This window comes from Channa argus, chromosome 1 (genome assembly GCF_033026475.1).
Source record: "Channa argus isolate prfri chromosome 1, Channa argus male v1.0, whole genome shotgun sequence".
In the NCBI taxonomy this organism is placed as follows: domain Eukaryota; kingdom Metazoa; phylum Chordata; class Actinopteri; order Anabantiformes; family Channidae; genus Channa; species Channa argus.
In genome coordinates, this window is record NC_090197.1 from 47,354,695 (window position 1) to 47,373,392 (window position 18,698).

Here is an 18,698-nt window from a genome sequence, read left to right on the forward strand (position 1 = left end):
AGGCCTTCTGCAGTACTATCCAAAGGTCTGCTGTGCTGGTTGCCTTCCCGAACTCTTTGGTCCTACTCCGACGCCTGCTTGATGGGGTTCAAATCTGGTGCTTAAGCTTACCATGCCATCATTAATAGTGTTACAGCCGCTACTTTCTTCTCCAGATAATTCTTACACAACCAGGAAGAACATTTTGTGAGCATCCCCATTTGAATTTCTGGAAAAAGTGATCAGCAGAATCCCACAGATGTATCAGAAAGTTAGTTCGGAAACTGAAGAGTAAGATGCGAATTTGGTTTGACCGTTATTCTTTGTTCAAATATGCTTAAACTTAAATTAGTAAGTGCTGCATTTGTCATCTTTTAATTGAATAAAACTATGAAAAGATAATAGAAATACAAAAGTCTGTAGCGGTTTCTAAACTTTTTCTTTCCAGTGTATATTCTGATTTCTGTTTCTGACCTTTTACTCACAAGACAGGTGTTATCCCTGACCAATGACTCAGTTTCTGTCATCGGGTGACTGTAAAGCTCTGCTAAACTACAGAGTAGGAGGAAGCTCAAACCCTTGGGAACATACATAATAAATGCTGTCTATCACGAAATACCCCTCTGGCCTCTAAAAAGAGCAGAATTGACTCAAATGCTGGTCTGAGCTAAATCGCAACTTTACACAATTTATTGAATGTAAATTAAATGAAAGTCTGTTTGGTCACATAATATTTTCCAGGCGCTTAAGTTTACCCATCTGTGCCCAGTCTTTGTCCGACTTTTGTTTCCAACTCAAGAGCGTGTAAACCATGTTTTGTTTTTAATGGCAGCGCTAAAAAAAGAAATTGTACCAGGAGGTTTACAACATTTTGCCATTTATCTAAACTTCAACTGTATTTTCTTTTTCACTTTGCTGTAGTATGTAATTATTTAATGTCATTTTCTATAATCAGATTTCACTTGAGAGACATTAATACTAAGGCAATAAAGCACACAAACGGGCTTTGGCAGTGTCACACAGTGTGTCACTGCAAGTGATCTGGTTGAGAGATACACCAGCACATGGGGAGAAGACTCCTCACATCCAGAAACACAAGGAAATATGGCCAAACATATGAACACAACTGATTATTCTGCATATGGTCCCACACGTATATTTACCAACATAAACATGTATTTGTTACAACAGATACATGAAACAACAGTTGTTTCCCACTTAACTGACTAGTGAACTTGATCCAAATACTGGAGGTCCTGATTCAAAGATATTAACATTGTTTTAAATTTATAATGAATAAAAATAGTAATTGTAGGAAAAACACCTTTAATCCCGGTTACTTAGAGAAATCAACTGTCAGGTAACTGGGGAACAGTATTTACATGCACTTAAGAAACTTGTGTTTTAATGCAGCAGCAGAGCAATCTGATTTCTTCTCCTGACTTTTTTTGGAAGCCTGGCACAACTAACTGTAAAGTGACAGAAAGCACTGCTTTTGTACTTTTCTTTCCTTCTTTCTTTCTGATTGTGTTGATGTTTTAACACAGTGACAGTGCAGAGGGAGAGACAGCAAAAGAGAGAAGAGAGAGACCCACAACTGAACAACCCTTGCAGTGGAAAGCAGCCCATTTAGACGTCTAAAAGGCACTTGTGTTTTTGTCTGTCAGACTTTTGACAGACTCGGTTTTAAAAACGAAGTAGCATTATTCCTGTAATAATCCTTCACTCAGCTACTTCTTTCTGTCTGCAGCTTTTTGTTAAGAAAACTGGTTTCCCTAATCACCTGCACTGATTTTGGAAACCAGCTTTCTGGTTTACATGGTAGTTTTCTATTCTGAGAAAGACGATTGTGACCTGGTTACTTGTCCATGTAAATGCACTTTATATCAAAGAGTGAATTATTTTCTCTCACAATCTTTGTAGCAGACAGAGAGCACTTCAACCACTTAATCACTGAATTAATGCTCATCTGTGGCAGCTAAAATGACCTGTTGCTGACAATGTTTGTCTTTTTTAACAAATAAGTGCTGTGATCAGCTACTGGCTGAATATTCTGTACACTGCCAGTCCCTAATAATAAACAGCAGCAGCGATCAGCAATTTTATGCATCTACACCACAATTCAAACTTTTGTATGCACAAAACTACTTACATTTGTTTATTGTGATATGTGTAATAATTTACCTTATTTTGGCCTGACACCTATCAGTTACAAATACCATTTGCTGTATTCTAATAGGGTAAATGTGCAGCAGCGATGACACGTATACAGCACAGGTAAATTTATGTTTCAAAAATGATTCCTCAGTTCATCATTGTTATTGTGTGATGTTTTTCTTTAGTAAAAAAATGATTTAATTGCTGTGCCCTTTGTTAGCCATTTAATTTCTATAGCAGTTTGTTATGTGTAAATCCTTTTAGAAACAGATAAAGCTGCTCATCTAGTATTTAAATAAGTTTTTATTTTAATTTCATAAGCCAAAAGTTTACAATTGCATTTTTGCAGCTAAAGTTGTGTCTTTTTACTGTATAACATAATAAGTGTATATTATGTATAACATAACTAAGGTATTCAACATTTTACAGTTTCAGAATACACACATCTTGTTTGTTTGCAGTGATCTGTAAAACCAGTTGGCTTGTGTTTTTAAAATTTAATTTGAAACTTTTGAATCTGAAACGTGAATTTCTCAAAGATGTTTAACCCTAATTATTTCCTTTTCAAATCCAGAAATTTTTATATTGTTGGCAAAGAATTCAAGTAGTTCCACTTTCCACAGGACAGGGTTTTAATAGCCTCACTGGCATATGCCACCATCTCCCTGTGAAAACCACCCCAGGAGTCTCCCTCTTAATTGTGCTGGGCTATCTCAGACATCAATGAAAACCTCTCCGAACAGAAGTGGGCCTGGGCCTACAGCTCAGAACTAAATGGGGTCTCCACTCACCAGTCAGTCATCACAAATGGGAAATCATTTTTTTTTGTAGACACCTCATTGCCAAAGTGCCACTTGAGGTTTTACTCATCACTAGAATTCTACCGGGAAACCAATCATTAGAGTCAAAACAGCTACTTTATAATATACTCAGAAAATACCAACAGACACCTTCATGCTAAGCAGAAAGCATGGTGGTGATTTAAGAAAGTATTTGTGGTCATGCCACATGAATTGATTTTCGAATGAACCAATTTCTTTTTTTTTAATGAATCAAAATTGCAGTCCTTATAATTACTGCCCAAACTGATGTGAGTCACTATAATTCCACTGGAGATGCTGCATGTGTGCAGTTTACTGACAACAATGCAAAGAAAGGTCAAATTGGAGCATGTGGGCCAACATTTGGTAAAAATAGAGGGATCACAACGTTTGGGGTGAAAAAAATTTTGAACCCAGTAAAGCAGTGTATCTAAGGGATGTGTTGATAAATGATTATTGACAACTAACCAATAGAGAATAGACACAATCCAATGTTCAATGTAAAAAAAAATAAAAATAAAAATAAGCATCACAAATCAAACAGAGTAACAATTATTAGGTTCTGAACTGAAATGAATCTGAGATAATGTTAATGTCAAGCCCTATTGATATTTTAACAACTACTGGCCAGACTGGCATGGAATTTATTCCAATAGTCATTATTCACAGTGAATAATTCCCAATGATTTTGGTAAAGCGGGTGACTTTTCCCAGTGCTGTTATCATGTTATATTTTCCCAAAGGCCAATAATAAGTCTATGACAAAGTATCTGTAAATGAGCAAATGGGAATAATATTGATTTTTTTTTGTTGTTCTTGAACAAAAGGCTGTACTAAGATGCATGCAAGTTCTCTCAAATTTCTGACAAAATCCCAGATCATGTCAAATCCCTAAAATAATGTTAAAGTTTTTAAGGTTTTCCATTTAGACCTTAGACAGCACTACATTTTACCACACACATACACAGTGTGTGTTCACACGTGCATACATGCGTGTGCATGCACTTCAGGTACCAGTAAGGTGATAAAACATAATTTCGAAGTTCAGTTTGAAACAAAACTTTATCCTTTCCCAAAGGCAAACTCCAGAATTATGCTCGTCACGTTCAAAATAATCCAACAGGACTATTGCTTGAATATGGGGGACTGAATATATTGGTTGTAAGAAAATGTTTCACAGCTATATTCAGAAGCTTTTGTCACAGGCAGAAATTTGCTATGTCGCAAAGTTAAAACATGCACATCCAAATGCATCAGGTAATTGTAAAATCTACACACCACTTGCTGAGTATAGGCGCATCCCAACATAACAGTTTGAGTTTTACTTTTTTTGCATATTGTCTCTTCTTTTGTATCTGTACTTCTCTGTCTAGCTGGTTAAATGTCTTTGAAGGTAACAGTAAATTAAGTTTCCATACGAGCAAAGATCAGAATTCAACCCTGGTTGGGCAGGGGGGTTGCCTGACTGACAAACAATCCAGAATAATCCTCACTAGGCAAGCAAAGTTCACTGGCACACAGGACAAATTTGGCCATAATGGCAATTTAAATGAGGTAACATTTGATCAAACATAGTTTCAAGCCAAGTATATACTGTCAGTACACAACTCAATCATACTTCATCCTGCCTGGATGTAGAGAAGATGATGCTAATAGAGTTTTTTTCTGATCCACAAAACAGCTTTTATTTTGAGGGATCATTTCACATAAAATAAATTTTCAGTTATTTTACAATAATACACTATAATTACATCTGGCTTCATTTAGTGATTGTTTTCACTAAACAGCTGTGCAGAGTTGTAAACCAAAGCTAAACAACCAGTCTCTGTAAGATCTGAGATCTAGAGCTATATATATATATATATATAATATTGTGTGAAAAAAGAAGCAATATAGCAGTGACTGTAGTGGGAAACTACAGATCAAAAATCCAACCTGGAGCCCGAAACCCGAACAAACAGCCTCCAAACTAAATAACATTAGAAACCAAAACACCATCTCAGATTTACAATTTAATTGATAAAAACATACTGATCCATACGTTAAACCCAACCCTGCATCGTAAAAGCACATGCACATCTTCCAGCCATCATACCAAAGTGATGGTGCAGAAAAAAACAATACCTGAAATTAAGCACAAAAGAAACTAGGCGAAACTTTATTCCGACCACTAGCAGCCCGGCGTGAATTCCAGCTAGCATGCTAACTGCTAGCTCTACGGCAACTCTGTGTCGTTAATGTTAGCATGCTAATGCGAGCTTTTGGTGGTTCTGGGCAATATATTTCAATCTGTACGTATGAACAAACCCCTTAACTAAACTTTCTTCGCATTCCACCCACTCTATAATGCTGAAGATGTCCATGTTGTCCATCCGTTAAGAAAGAATCTCCGGTCAAAGCCAGTCTGGTAACCACTGGGATAACGCTACAGCTATCCTAGCTAACGAGGATGCAACAGCTACTCAGAGAGCGGTTTCACCATTGAGACAGTTTCATATCAAACGTGATTTGAAAGTGCATTTGCTCTTACCAGTACCAGCTCCGAACAGCCAGCAATCCGACAAAATCAAGCATTACAAGCCTCAGTACATAAGAGTTAAAGTGAACTTCAGCGCGTCGCTATTCATTCCGCCATCTTGGTTTGCTGAAACCGTGGACTCAACCAAATCTGGAAGACCGGAGAGGGTTTACAATTTAACCCCCAAATTATTTGTCTAACGTTTGTTGTCGCAGGTCAAAGTCCAAAAGGAAAACTGTGGATTCCCTGCTGTAAGGGAAAACTTTAAGGAACGACTGTAGTTATGTTGCTGCACATCTTCTCTTACCTCTTACTACTGATGTATAACCCTTAAAGGCATTACGAGGTTTGAAGTTCAAACCTCGCGTGTTTTTGAAACCTTTCAAATATGAAGAAAAACGATTGTTTAACCAAATCTGAATGATCATTAAAAGGAAAAACCAATAAACCATACAAATGACAGTCCTCTGCTTATGTTAATTATTTTGAGTCATAAATGATAAATATGAGGATATCACTTATCAGTTTATAGGTAGATCCAACTTGTCCAATATGTTAGGTAAAAATGTCAAAAAAAAAAAGACAAAAATCTTCTACATAGAGATGCAAAACATCAAAAAAAGAGGTGAAAAATTATCATTGCAATATATGAAAAAGAACTACAAAAATACACAGGACTACAAAGAGGCAAACATGACCACTTAAGAGTCACAAAATTAACATAAAGAAGTTGTTTGTACTTTTGTTGTGTCTGTTTATAGTCTGAACTCATATTATTGGCTGAGTGGAAATTAGCTTATTCTAACATTTGGGAGGGACATGCATGATCAATTTAGGAGCATTCCTGCTTGAATTTCTGGAAAAACTGATTAGTAGAATCAGTTATTGCTGCAAGTAAAGTCTGGCATACAAATTGCAATTGATCATTATTCTCAAATATGCCTACAATTTAAAATTTGTTTATTTTTGTAATCCCTTTCAATGAATACAATGAATAAAATAAAAAATACAAAAATAATAATAAAACAGTAAAACTACAAACCTTAATCTTGCATCATAATATGACAACTAATTATTTTTGTCTGTAGAGACTAAAGTGCTGAGGCAGCGTAGGGGGTGCAAAGTTCACAGTGAAGTCCTGGATCTACATGCAGCTGCTGTCTCTAAGGTACATGGTTCTCCAATCACAGAATTTGACTGCTGCTCGTTAACACTGGCCTTGCTCCCTGGAACCCATTAAACTGCCTCATGCTCAGATTAATGTGACTGATTCTCACAGAAATACTGAAGTGATAATGCATCCATCAGCTGCACAGCTAGAGCTAGAAGCCCTGCTGTGCATGACAGTCTAACTTAGAAGTATGCAAGAATTGTTCTGTGGGCTGGAGGCTTGGAGGTGACAGGTACTGTAGTTGTTGACATGACGTGTTGAAACTGATAGAAATGTTATTGGTAATGTTAAAGTCCATCTACATGTCTGACTTAGTTGGACAGACAGTGTTATCTAATGTAAAGAGAGGGAGCAGAGGGAGAACATTCTTAGGTCCTCAAACGCACTTGGTTGTAAAACAGGGAACTTGAACTCGTTACACTCACTATCCACTGGACATCAAAGTTTTCGACTTGAAGACATTTTATGTTTAATTAGACATCCTACTGTGTACTTTTACTGTACTGTTAATTCCAAGTGTAGCTTTCTGAATGTCCTGATTGTGGAAGCTGAGAATGAGACCAAAACACGATCTCTGATTGTTCTAATTTCTTCTATTTGCTTTCTGCCTCATCCACCACCTATGACGCATGATCCTCTTCCACTTCTATTCTTTCCCTCCATTGCTGACTTCCCAAACCAGCTCACATGTCACTTGCATTTTGAGCGGGTTTTTATCCCACTTGTTTATGAGCTTCAACCCCAATCACAGACTGGTCGTTTGTGTGTACCAGGGATCATTCTGTCAAAACACTACACACAATTCACACAACCCCACATACTCAAGTAGCGGAACACCTCAGATAATTTGCTAAATAAAAAACAAGAAATTAGATCAGGTGACCCGATACAACATGAGACAGATTTCCATTAAATCTAAGCTACATGATGACCTAATCAAAAAGCCAAGGTTGCTAGAGATATGAAGCTAAGTACATTTACACTGTCATTTACCAATACATTCTAACCCATTCCCTAGCTGTAATGGCATAATAACAACCTAATCATAACTGACACACTTGCTCTGTGATGAGTTAAGGGATTTCACTGTAAAACTAAATGGATTGTTCGGGAGGCCTAAACCTACAGTATACAGTCAGCCAAGTGAAATAGGCTGAACTCTACACACACACAGGTGTTTTTTTATTTGGGTAAGATCTATCCTGTGTGTGTTCCTCTGCAAATCGAAAGGAATTCTCTAAACAATAAATAAATGGAAAACACTCAGGAAGACATCAGTTCAATGAACAATTGGTTGCCCCTAGACACAGTAAGCTAGTGAATTCATGTTCTTCTTCAACACATTATTAAACATTTTCTTAAAACCCGTATTTTTGACTAATCAGCAAGTTTTTCCACTTACTTTATATAATATGAGCCATGTTAAAGTGTTTAATTAATAGATACGAAATGTTTGGTGGAAATTCCTTGGATGTGTCTGGTTTCTCATCTTTGTTCTCAAATTGCTTCTACATCTCTACTTCCTCGGTGCCGACGGCCCCCCTTTCCTGCTGCGTGGTTGGGGAGTGCAGAAAATTCTCATCTTGGCTGCAAATGCTTTAAGCATTCTTAATGTATGCTTCGCCACAGCACTGACTCTGATTGGAGGAATAATTCTATTTACAGGCTTTTCAGAGGCTTCAAGAATGGAGGTGGCAGAATTTATAATTTCTTTCATCTTGACATTCAGTTTTATCAGTTCTTGTCCGCTGAAACATAGGACATCCATAGCTTCAACAAAGTCTGAATAAAGTTCCCAATTTTGGACTGAAATATTTGAACTACTATTAATTATACCTTAAGTATCATTAATAGCTTGATTTTTAACTATTACATACACTCAATGGCCACTTTATTAGGATTACCTGTACAATCTAATGCAATTCAATACAATGTCTCTGCCATGAATTCTACTTTTACACTGTTACATCACTTTTTAATTTGAAACTGTCAGAAAAGTGAAAATTAGGGGCGGATGTAGCTCAGTTGGTATTGCAGTATTCCACAGACCACAGGGTCAGTGGTTTGATCCCCAGTCCCGGCTACATGTTGAAGTATCCTTGGGCAAGACACTGAATCCCAAGTTGCTCCCGTTCTTAGACATACGGAAATATGGAAAACATTTGAAGTGACCAGTGTGATGTGAAGACGGCCTGGTGATATGCTAAGTGATCCTGCTGCTCCCTCTTGTGGTCACTGCTTTGAGCATGCCTGCAGACAGCCTCAGGACCAGAATGTGGTTTGACTTCTTGACCTCTGTGGAAAACAAATTTAGACCTCCTACTGAAGCCCACACATCACAGCAGGTTAGTGTTTTGAATTAGCTTTATTAAGTAAAACTCTACACTTTTAGTATTGCTTTTATCTTTTTTTTCCTTTTCACTCTAAATTAGAACATTTTGCAGTCAGCACATATAGAACTTTTCCATCAAGCTACACTTTGAGGAGTACAAAAATATCGCAGTACATTTTCTGCTAAGTCACCTTCACCTGGGAGGTCCAGAGCCATAGCAGCTGCCTAGACAGATGGAACATCAACATGTCTTAAAGTAACAGCACCATGGTCTATTAGCTAACCTTGCTGACTAAACACTCTCCTGTGTGATTTCTGACAGGTGTCGATGAGCGTTTGGACTCCTCATACAACTCAGTGAAGCAGGGGTTTCCCCTACCACACCAGTGTCTTATTCCAGAGCTAATGTGTTTCAAAGTCATGGTCTCTGAAGGTGTTAAGACTAGTGAGCTGCCCTGTCCCCTGTAATACGTTCTACAGAGCAGTCACTGTAGCTGCAGTGACTGCTCTGTACAAAGTGAATTCTGGGACACTTGAGATCTCAAAGAGCCTCCGAATTGATGCAGATGCAGTGAATATATAATTACACATTTACAGTTTTGAAATGTGAGCTTTGAAGATGTCCAAACAACAACACAGCCACTGGCTTCTCCTTAGTGTGATTGTCCTACATGCTCACCATTTAAAATAAACATTTGCCAAAGTAACCATCTTTTCTCACTTGTAAAACCAAACCATAATCACAAGCTATAAAGCTATAGAGGAATACCCTCATCTGAGATTGTCAGAAGAGTGTCAATGTTAGCAGTTGGGACAAAATGGAGGGGCTCTTGGCCGCATCTAAACCAAGGGCCATTAAACTAGTATTTAACTAGTATCTAGTATTTGTTGCACCAGAGTAATGACCTAAAAACATAACCGGTAAGGTAAGCATTGCAGCATGTTTTGGTTTTACAAGAAGAGTGAAGACTGATCAGTATAGCTAATGTACCACCTGTAATGTCTGGTTTGCTCTACTGTGTCCAATAAAGAGCACAGCACTGCACTGCAGAGCCTCCAAATGGACACAAGGACACAAAAAATGTGTTCCACAGCCATAAGAAAATGTTCTGAGATCCAGAAATGCTTTTCAAGGTTCTGGTACTTTTCTTCTTCAGGAACTATGCCTGGGGTAAAGGTCCCTTGTCTGCATTGTGACTTGCAATTCCACAGCAGGTCAAAAGCCTCATGAAGATTAAGCCAGTTGCTGCCAGCTGACGTATCAAAAGCACAATGGTTGTTGAGTTTTTCCCGTCACTGTATTTTATGTATGTAAAACCAATGCAGTTACAAATAAACTTTGTGCAGTAAATCCCCACTCAGTGATACTGGGTGCTGCATGCCCTTTTCCAATAGTTCCCGTACCCACAGAAAGCACTACTCCCTTACCAGATACTTTGAGGGTAGAAGTTTGGCCCTGGAACAAAATATGTTCCTCTGGTCGAAACGTGGGTAAAAGGAACTATGTTCCTGGTCCCTGGAAAAGCTCCTGTGGTGGAAATGATTCATGAGTCACCTTTAGAGGCTCAGAAAAAATAGATATCAAACATGTAAAATGATACCCAGCTCTACTCACAAGACATAACAAAAGACTGATCCAGCTATTCTGACATTGAGTAAGGTGGAAGAGGACTTTTTAGCTGTACCTGGCCCAGCAGCGCTTATATGGACTCTGGTTTCAGTCTGGAGCTGTGTTTTGTCACAATAACAGCACCTTCAACACTTTTATTTCCGTCCCATTCTGATCTGCATACATGTCATATTCTATACAAAGTATCAAAAAAGCATAAACAAAATGGTGAAAAATCCTCACCTGTACTGATAATGTTATTCCTTTAACTTCTCTCATTGCAAATCTATTTCTTCTCCCAAATTTCAAAAATTCAGAGCTTTTGCTGAACGAGGCTGCCCAGCACCTACCACTGAGGGCAGGAATGCTGCAGCATGAATAACTCTCACTTAGTGGTTTTATTCAAAATAAAACTAAGAAACACTGGAAATGAAGGGAGGATGGAAGGTCAGAGATCCCCGTCAATGTCTTCAGTTAGGGGAAATGGAAGAGACGAGTTAGATGCAGAAAAGGAGTACACTTTAATTCCACAGTTACACAAACAGGAGCCATGATAAAACAAGAATGAGGAGTCAGTCTAAAAGGTAGGAGAGGAAGGAGGTGACCTGGCTTCTCCTAGAAGCTCTGCCTGGACGAACACATAAAAAAATGGAAGTCTCTGTCGGGCATGGTTACGGGAGCTGATCGTACTGCCGGTGTGTTGTGTTTCACAATCCACACAGCAAGTAGCCGGATCCCTAACAGAACCAAACAGCGTGAATGCGGCTGGCCCAGTGTAGTGGCAGTAGCAATGCTGGAGGCAGAGTGAGTGCTGGATGGGACTCCTCAAGCTGGGCCCAGCCGCCCTCCCGCAGGCTACTGCTCAGGGGGAAAAAGTTGCCATCTCTAGGGAGATGCGCTGCCAAAGCTCCTTGGTCTGCTTGCCTCTCTTCAGGTTCTGTAGCACATCATTAAATTGCATCATACCCACGGGCGTCAAGCAGAAAGCACCTCGAGCACTGCGGATGATGTTGACAAAGTCATCATAGTCAGCAGGCGTCAGGTGGATGAGCCGGTGGTGGATGTACTGCAGAGAAAGAGAGGACAGTATGAGTCTTAAAGCAGCCAAACATTTACATTGACAACAGACATTAAACATTAGACATCAGACAATAAAGTCAATAAAGATGTATTCGCCCATTCATTCAAGGTGCAAACTATGGGTGTTGGTATGGGTAATGGAGGTTATTATAAATATCTTGAAACAGAGCAAATATAAATTTGACTCAATAAATCCTAATGAGATTAAACAGGGGGCTTCTGAATGTGTCACACAAATTCTGTTCCTGCCCTCCATGAAATAAGCATGTACATGAACTAGACTTTAGGAATAAACCAGCATGTAAATTGCTTGCTTTGTTACAGGTTCTACCAGTTGAGTAACAATGCCCCCATTAGCCATTCTAATGTGGCTTTGATGGAAATTGATCAAATTATGACAAGAATTATTTCTGCTTTTACATAACCCTGTCTTTACTAATGTAATTCCCACTTCACTTGCTTTGGCAAGACCTCCATGAATCCCCTAGAGGTGGTTCAAAATCCTGCAGCCAAACTCCTGACAAAAGTCTTTCAAAAGGCCTCATGTCACACATTCTGATTTCTTTATCCAATTGCTTATCCTGTTAAGGGTTTTGAGGATGCTGCAAACTTTCCTAGCTGTGATTGGGCAAATGTCAGGGTTAGAGTCAACACAGGAATATGACGATAAAAAAAACTGCGTAAATTGAAGAACAAAGCATAGCAGGTCTCCAAAAAGTGATTCTACCAAAATTTAAAGTTTGACCACGTGGCGGAAAATCTTGCAAATGGTAAAATTTGACAGTGAAGCAGGCTTTGAATAACCACCCAAAAGACAGATGCTACCTGCAGGCATCTTTGCACCTGTTGGTGCGTCCAGTAAAAAAATATACAACAATACAACAATATATAAAAAGTGCAAAATAGTTTAAGCAAGATGTATTTGGATCATTTAGCATTAAATCCTTTATTTGCAGAATTATTAACTATTATTAAAAAAGGTCATGTAGGAAGATGGTAAATGGTCTGCACTTATATATAGCGCTTTTCTACCTATTGGCACTCAAAGCGTATTAGACTCTTTCTCATTCACCCATTCGCACTCACAATCACAAAAACACTCACACACCGATGGGGGAGCTGCTATGCAGCTGACCAACACTCACCGGGAGCAACTAAGTTGGGGTTCAGTGTCTTGCTCAAGGACACTTCGACATGTGACCAGAGGAGCCGGGGATCAAACCAGCAACTGGGGGATTGGTGGATGACCGCTCTACCTTCCTGCTCCACAGTCACCACTAGAATTCAGTCCACCCCACCCACGATAGACAGGCTTCCAGTCTATCTCAGGGCCAGCACAGAGAGACATACACAGACAGACAACCATTCACACTCACATTCACACCTACAGGCAAATTAGAGTCAGTAACCTAACATGCATGTCCTTGGACTGCGGGAGGAAAACCAGAAAAAGCCAGGGTTGACATTTAAAACAGACCCACTTGCTTAGATGTGCTTTTGTATACAGTTTAGCACTTCTTAGCATGTTTTAGAGTATGTTGAGTGACCTGTGGTTCTGCTGACTGGATACTGTACAATCCCATACTGTTACTGTGGGCCAGACGGCCACCAAAATGTCAATATGCACAAAATTCTGACTACTCACAGCTCTAAAGTAAGACATCTGTGCAGAGTAGTTCTGGTGGGTCAGAAAAAGTGTGTAATGCAAAGACGTCATGTGAAAAACCTGAGTGTGACAGAACACCTATTCAGGCCAACCACACATGACTCAACTCCTGGGAAGCTGGAATTATAGTTTTACTAATAATTGTCCATCTACCCCAGTGTGAATGCAGGTCGAGCTGCAGCATGGGTTGAGCTCTGTGGTACCTGCAGGTAGGCCTGTTGGCAGCGCTGGACTAGCTGGTGGAAAGCAGGTGTTCGAAGGTGAGCGTGGATGTGTGCAGGGTTCAGCCTCTGCAGAGCCTCCATGATGATCTCCTGCAGGACGAATGGACTGAGGACACCTTTTGCTGCTCCAACACAGAACTGATACACATAATTGACTCCTGATAGGATGGACAGGCAAAAAGAAGAAGGAGGAGGAACATGATGTGATATGTGACTACATAAAAGAGGGTGTACTTTCTATTTGCCAGTTCAGATTTAAATTGAGATTTAAGAAAAATTCTTAAGTGTGTCAATACAAAGAACAACCAACTTTAGTTTTGCTTCAGTGGGGTGGAAAAGAAAATTACAGAAAAGTTCTCTATGTGTACTGTATGTGGGCTTTGCTTCATTGTCATTAGTTTGGTGAAGGTGACTTCCTCTGATTTAAATAGATTCAAGGAATCCTGCTGTGTATTGTCAGCCTCCACCATTAAAATGTTACTTACTCACCCTATTATGTACTCTCATCAAGTTAGCCAGATCAGCCATACTCAGTTATGTACCAGGTGGTTCCAAATTCCATAATCGATGTATGTATGTATGTGCAGGCTCACCTAGCCTTGCAGCCAGTCCCAGCAGCCATTTGACATCCTCAGTGTAAGGTGGGCTCCTGGAGAAGTTGTTGGGATGGTCATTGTGAGCCCTCCTGCCTAGCATTTCCAATGCCAACATCCCTTCAGAGAAACAACAAAGATCACATTTGTTTAGTTAAGCTGCTGAACTATCTGCACAGGGGTTAAAGGAAAATCTAATACAAGGTCAGACTCCTCACCAACTCTGTAGGCAGAATGCAGATAGTGCAAGCCCTGCTGACTGATTGGTTGGCTGTGCTGCTCATCCTCTGCTGGGAAAGGAGTGTTGACTAATGAGCCAGGTTGGGAGGACAGGGAGGGCAGAGTTGCTCCCTGTATGGCCTGGATTGTGGGGCCCGAGTGGACGCTGCCAACTGTAAAGAATGACAAGCACAGCCTACTGTTTAGACTAATGCACATTAACCTATGCCATGGTACTAGAACATTAAAATTTGGTGTGTTTAGTCACAGACAACAGACACTATCACACAGTCCTGACCTGCTACAGTTGTGCTGAGGGGCAAACCAGTCTCTGTATGGTAAGGATGGACGGTGATCTGAGTCATGGATGGTACAGGAACACCAGGAAAAGTCACAGCTGTGGCTGCCATAGGTGGCTGTGGGCCAGCAGCCACTGAGAAAGGGTACTGGGCTCCAATAAAAGCTGGGTGCATTCCCTGAGGACACACACACACACACTCACAGATTGAGTGAGCTGCACTCATAAAAATATGTTTAAATAAAGTGTGAGAATATTTGTGTAGCACAAACTAACAGATATAAAGATTCATCAGTGGAGTGTACGTCCACGTCGCCCACTGACTCTGACCTTTTTCTTTTACTGACAAAAACATTATTAAACTGTCATAGTTGGACGTTCTGTGGATACAGTTTCTTTCGTGTGAGGATTTCTGTTATATTATACTAAATTGAATCAGCTTGGGTCTCAATTGACTGACTGTTGGTCAGACTAGACAACTGAAGATGTATCAGTGAGAAAGTCGCTTAGCTACTTCTATATAAAAATAAAATTCCACAAAAACAAAAATGGTGTTAGTATAAAGCAGAGTTCTGACCTGTGGATATGCAGCACCAGACACTGGAAAGACAGTGGGTCGGGGAACATGCTGCAAAGGGTGTCCCAAGTACTGGGGGGTGCAGACGGTGGGGAGGTGGGCCTGAATGGTGGTGTAGGGGTGGAGGCCCTGGCTGTGAGGGTGAGCCATGGCCTGCCCAGGTATGGCGTGGGACTGATAAATGGTGGAGCCCACAGAGATGACAGGTACAACGGCTGCTGCAGTGACTGAGGCTGTCACTGCTGCCACCCCTGGAGTCTCCATGTTGGCTCCACTTTCAAGAACACCACAGCTAGACTCTGGGGGCCTCCTGCCTGAACCTCCGTTGGCTCCACAACGGCCAGAGGTCTCCCGCTGCTGACCTGAGCCACCACCCACTGACTGCTCATACAACCAGTACCACTGGTGAGCCACCTCAAACAGAACCTCAGGGTACACACCTCCACCCTTGGCTGCTTCCTCTACTGCCATGCAGGCCTTCTCCAGCATCATATTGTCCTGAAGGGAGAGAATGTATAATGAGTGAAGAGGAGATCACTATGGATCATTTATTTACTGCAGTAAATCCTATGTAGTCTTCTTCACTAGTGTCTTTATCAGCAGGTTTCTGAAAGCTAAACATCTCCACCAAGTACCAGATATATACTATTTCCTGACCCTCAGATACAAGTACCTGTCAGAGATACACACTGAATTCTTAGCAATTTTCTAATTTTTATTCCCAAATAAGAATAGGGTTTCATACTAATTTTTACAGTATCAATGCATTGGTACCAGCTGTACTTTCTCCTTCCCTTTTAGTCAACAGCTTGACTTTTTGACCAGACTGTAACTACTTTCCTACAAGTTAGTCACCAATATTTCTCAGAAAAAGTTACTTTATGTAGCTGTGCAAATTTAGAAGTCTGCTGAAGCTGACACAGCCACGTTTCAGTTAATAGGAAAATATACTGACTATGGTCAGAAGTAAATTAACTTAGATGCTGTTGAGCTTAATGCATCGCAAACTTTTCACTGCAAAAGCACCTACAAATAAAACATTTTTAGCACCTTCTTCCAATTTGCAGAGGGCTGCCTGGCACCGCCTGGATGTCTCCAAGGGGAGCCTGGCCCCTACTTAGAAAACCATGTCAGTATTCTAATATTAACTTTACTTAATATCTGAGATTAGAAAATTACAGAGATAATTGTTATTTTTAAAACAACTGATTTAAAGGAAATAAAAAGTATTAAAATAAAAGTAGAGACAAGCTATAGAGAATTGACCTGCAACACAACACAATCACAGCTTTTTTTACAAGGTGCACAAAGAAACTATGAGGCGAGCTCAAAAGTGGCTAAAAATCAGGGCTGTGCACAGCCTTGTTATTTTAATCATTTAATAAAATTTAAATCATTTAGGCCATCGACTTTGTTGTTTTCCCCCTGAATATTGTTTTTTTTTTTGGGCAGTATGGTGCTGGAGTGGTTAGTACTGTGGCGTCACAACTAGAAAGTCCCCACATTGAATCCCCAGCCGGTGCAGGCCTTTCTGTATGGAGTTTTCGTGTTCTCTCTGCGCACTATGAGGGATTACTCCAGGGACCCCAACTTCCTCCCACACTCCAACAACATGCATGTTAGGTTAATTAGTGACTCTAAATTGCCAGTAGGTGTGAATGGTTATCTGTCTGTGTTGTCCCTATTATAGACTGGTGACCTCTCCTGTTTGTTACTCAACCAATGACAGCTGGGATACGCTCCAGCCCCCCTGCAACCTTGAACACGATAAGTGTATAAGATAATGGATGGATTGATGGATCGATGTCAGAATTGAGATATTATTAATATAATTTAATGTATTTAATGAAGTTAGAAATTCCAGTATTAAGACATTTCTACAGAGTACTAACAAACACAGCTGTAATCCAGTTAACAACAGTCTGCTTGATCAGTTAGCTGTAAAAAAATCCAAAGTACCAACAGTACCTGCTCTTTGCACTGCACCAGGGCTCTCTGGATTTCATTGGGATTAAGGGCATGAGCATGAGGCAAGCAACTCAGGGCCAGCTCTGCTGCTGCCCGAACCATGTTGGGGTCCCGAGCCCGTGACGCTCGGTCTGCCAGGGACGCCACCTCTGGGGGGGTAAGATGACCATCCCAACACTCCACCAAAATGTTAAGGGCAGCGCTGCCTATCTCCATGGCCTGGCCTGAAAGATGGAGGGACAATAAAGTTAAGTAGGTAGGTGAAGAGGTGATGGCAGGAAAGCCAAAACAAACAACCCCCCCCCACAACACACACAATTAGAAAATGTGAGTATTCTTGGTTTTCTTCTTTCCCACATACACTCCTGCTCACCCGTGATCCAAGACACATGGGAGGAGTAGGTCCTAGACAGCCAGTTGGGTGAGACAAAGTTGTGGAGGCCAAGAGCATACAAGCCAATCTCAAAGGCACACAAGTGTAGGTTTCTGTGGGGCCCCTGGTGGCCCCCACTGGCTGAGGGCTGGGTGAAAATGGAGGTGGAGGAGTTCCCTCCAGCTTTGATCAGCACTGTCTTGGCCAGCTCAAAGTAAAAATGGGCTGCTGCCTCTGATGGCTGGTTGGGCACATGAGGGGCGTGGCACTCTGGTCGCCGTCCCTTGTACCTGAAACAGGGATATGTGAGATTTGTTAATCTGCCACGTTAGGATAGTAAATGCTCACCTGTAAGTTAAAACCTATTTTACAAATCAAATTAAACTGAGTTCCATCCAGCAGATCCATTCCATCCAGCTGATAACTGTTGAACTGTTGTCAACCTTTTTTTGAATACATTTTTAAAATGTCATGCATTAATATAAGTGGCCATCTTAGTGATCGAGCAATTCTTTTTTCAAATTTTTTTTTATTTATTGGTGACTTGAGGAGTGTGCGTTTACCTGCTGGTGTCAGTGCTCTTTGCTCTGGCCCCTCCCCCAGCCCTGCGAGAGCCACTGGAGGAGGAGGAGCCCAGTGAATCAGATGAAGAACTGCTGATGCTGTCACTGTCCTGGCCCCGCCCCCACGATGTGGCTGCCCAACCACCCCGCAGGGGTCTCCGGCTGAGGGTGGGGGAACTGTCTGATGTGGTCTCAGGGGCACTGCTGTCAATACTTGCCATGCCTGTCACATCAGATAAAACTTCACTGTTACAAGTTTGACTTCTGACGTGGTTGTTTCATTACATTGTTTCATCATATTTTTGGCTACGACCTCTATGTACCATTTCAGAAATACTAAATACATCAATTAGCCACAACATTAATACCAATTTGTGGTTTTAATATAAAACTATTTTATATTTTTTTTTTATAAAAATATGAACTAATAAATTATGCCATTATAGGTTAACCACCTATCAGCACATCACATGCTTAAAATTCAGTGCCTTGCAAAGTTATTCATACCCCTTGAAATTTTCCACATTTTGTCACAATACAACCACAAACG

The 18,698-nt window shown here is 40.5% G+C and overlaps 2 protein-coding genes across 9 annotated transcripts in view; both read right to left on the minus strand.

Moving 5' to 3' along the window:
* Positions 1 to 5,804, minus strand: part of ndst2a (N-deacetylase/N-sulfotransferase (heparan glucosaminyl) 2a) — a 36,738-nt gene extending 30,934 nt beyond the window's left edge. For 2 of the 3 annotated variants that reach the window (XM_067527774.1, XM_067527738.1), the window contains exon 1: positions 5,488 to 5,776. The gene's annotated coding sequence lies outside the window, so the exon portion shown is untranslated. The other variant, XM_067527757.1, reaches the window with a different exon arrangement.
* A 4,924-nt stretch (positions 5,805 to 10,728) lies between these two features.
* The window catches only part of zswim8 (zinc finger, SWIM-type containing 8), a 38,662-nt gene continuing 30,692 nt past the window's right edge, over positions 10,729 to 18,698 (minus strand). For 3 of the 6 annotated variants that reach the window (XM_067527872.1, XM_067527848.1, XM_067527840.1), the window contains 10 exons: positions 18,149 to 18,371; positions 17,586 to 17,875; positions 17,213 to 17,436; positions 16,295 to 16,357; positions 15,245 to 15,742; positions 14,668 to 14,845; positions 14,369 to 14,542; positions 14,151 to 14,270; positions 13,537 to 13,715; positions 10,729 to 11,653 (listed from right to left, as the gene is read on the minus strand). In XM_067527872.1, the coding sequence (XP_067383973.1) occupies positions 11,450 to 11,653; positions 13,537 to 13,715; positions 14,151 to 14,270; positions 14,369 to 14,542; positions 14,668 to 14,845; positions 15,245 to 15,742; positions 16,295 to 16,357; positions 17,213 to 17,436; positions 17,586 to 17,875; positions 18,149 to 18,371 (2,153 nt within the window). In that variant the 3' untranslated portion in view covers positions 10,729 to 11,449. Of the gene's footprint in view, positions 11,654 to 13,486; positions 13,716 to 14,150; positions 14,271 to 14,368; positions 14,543 to 14,667; positions 14,846 to 15,244; positions 15,743 to 16,294; positions 16,358 to 17,212; positions 17,437 to 17,585; positions 17,876 to 18,148; positions 18,372 to 18,698 lie in introns of all 6 variants that reach the window. The other 3 variants (XM_067527864.1, XM_067527856.1, XM_067527882.1) reach the window with 2 other exon arrangements.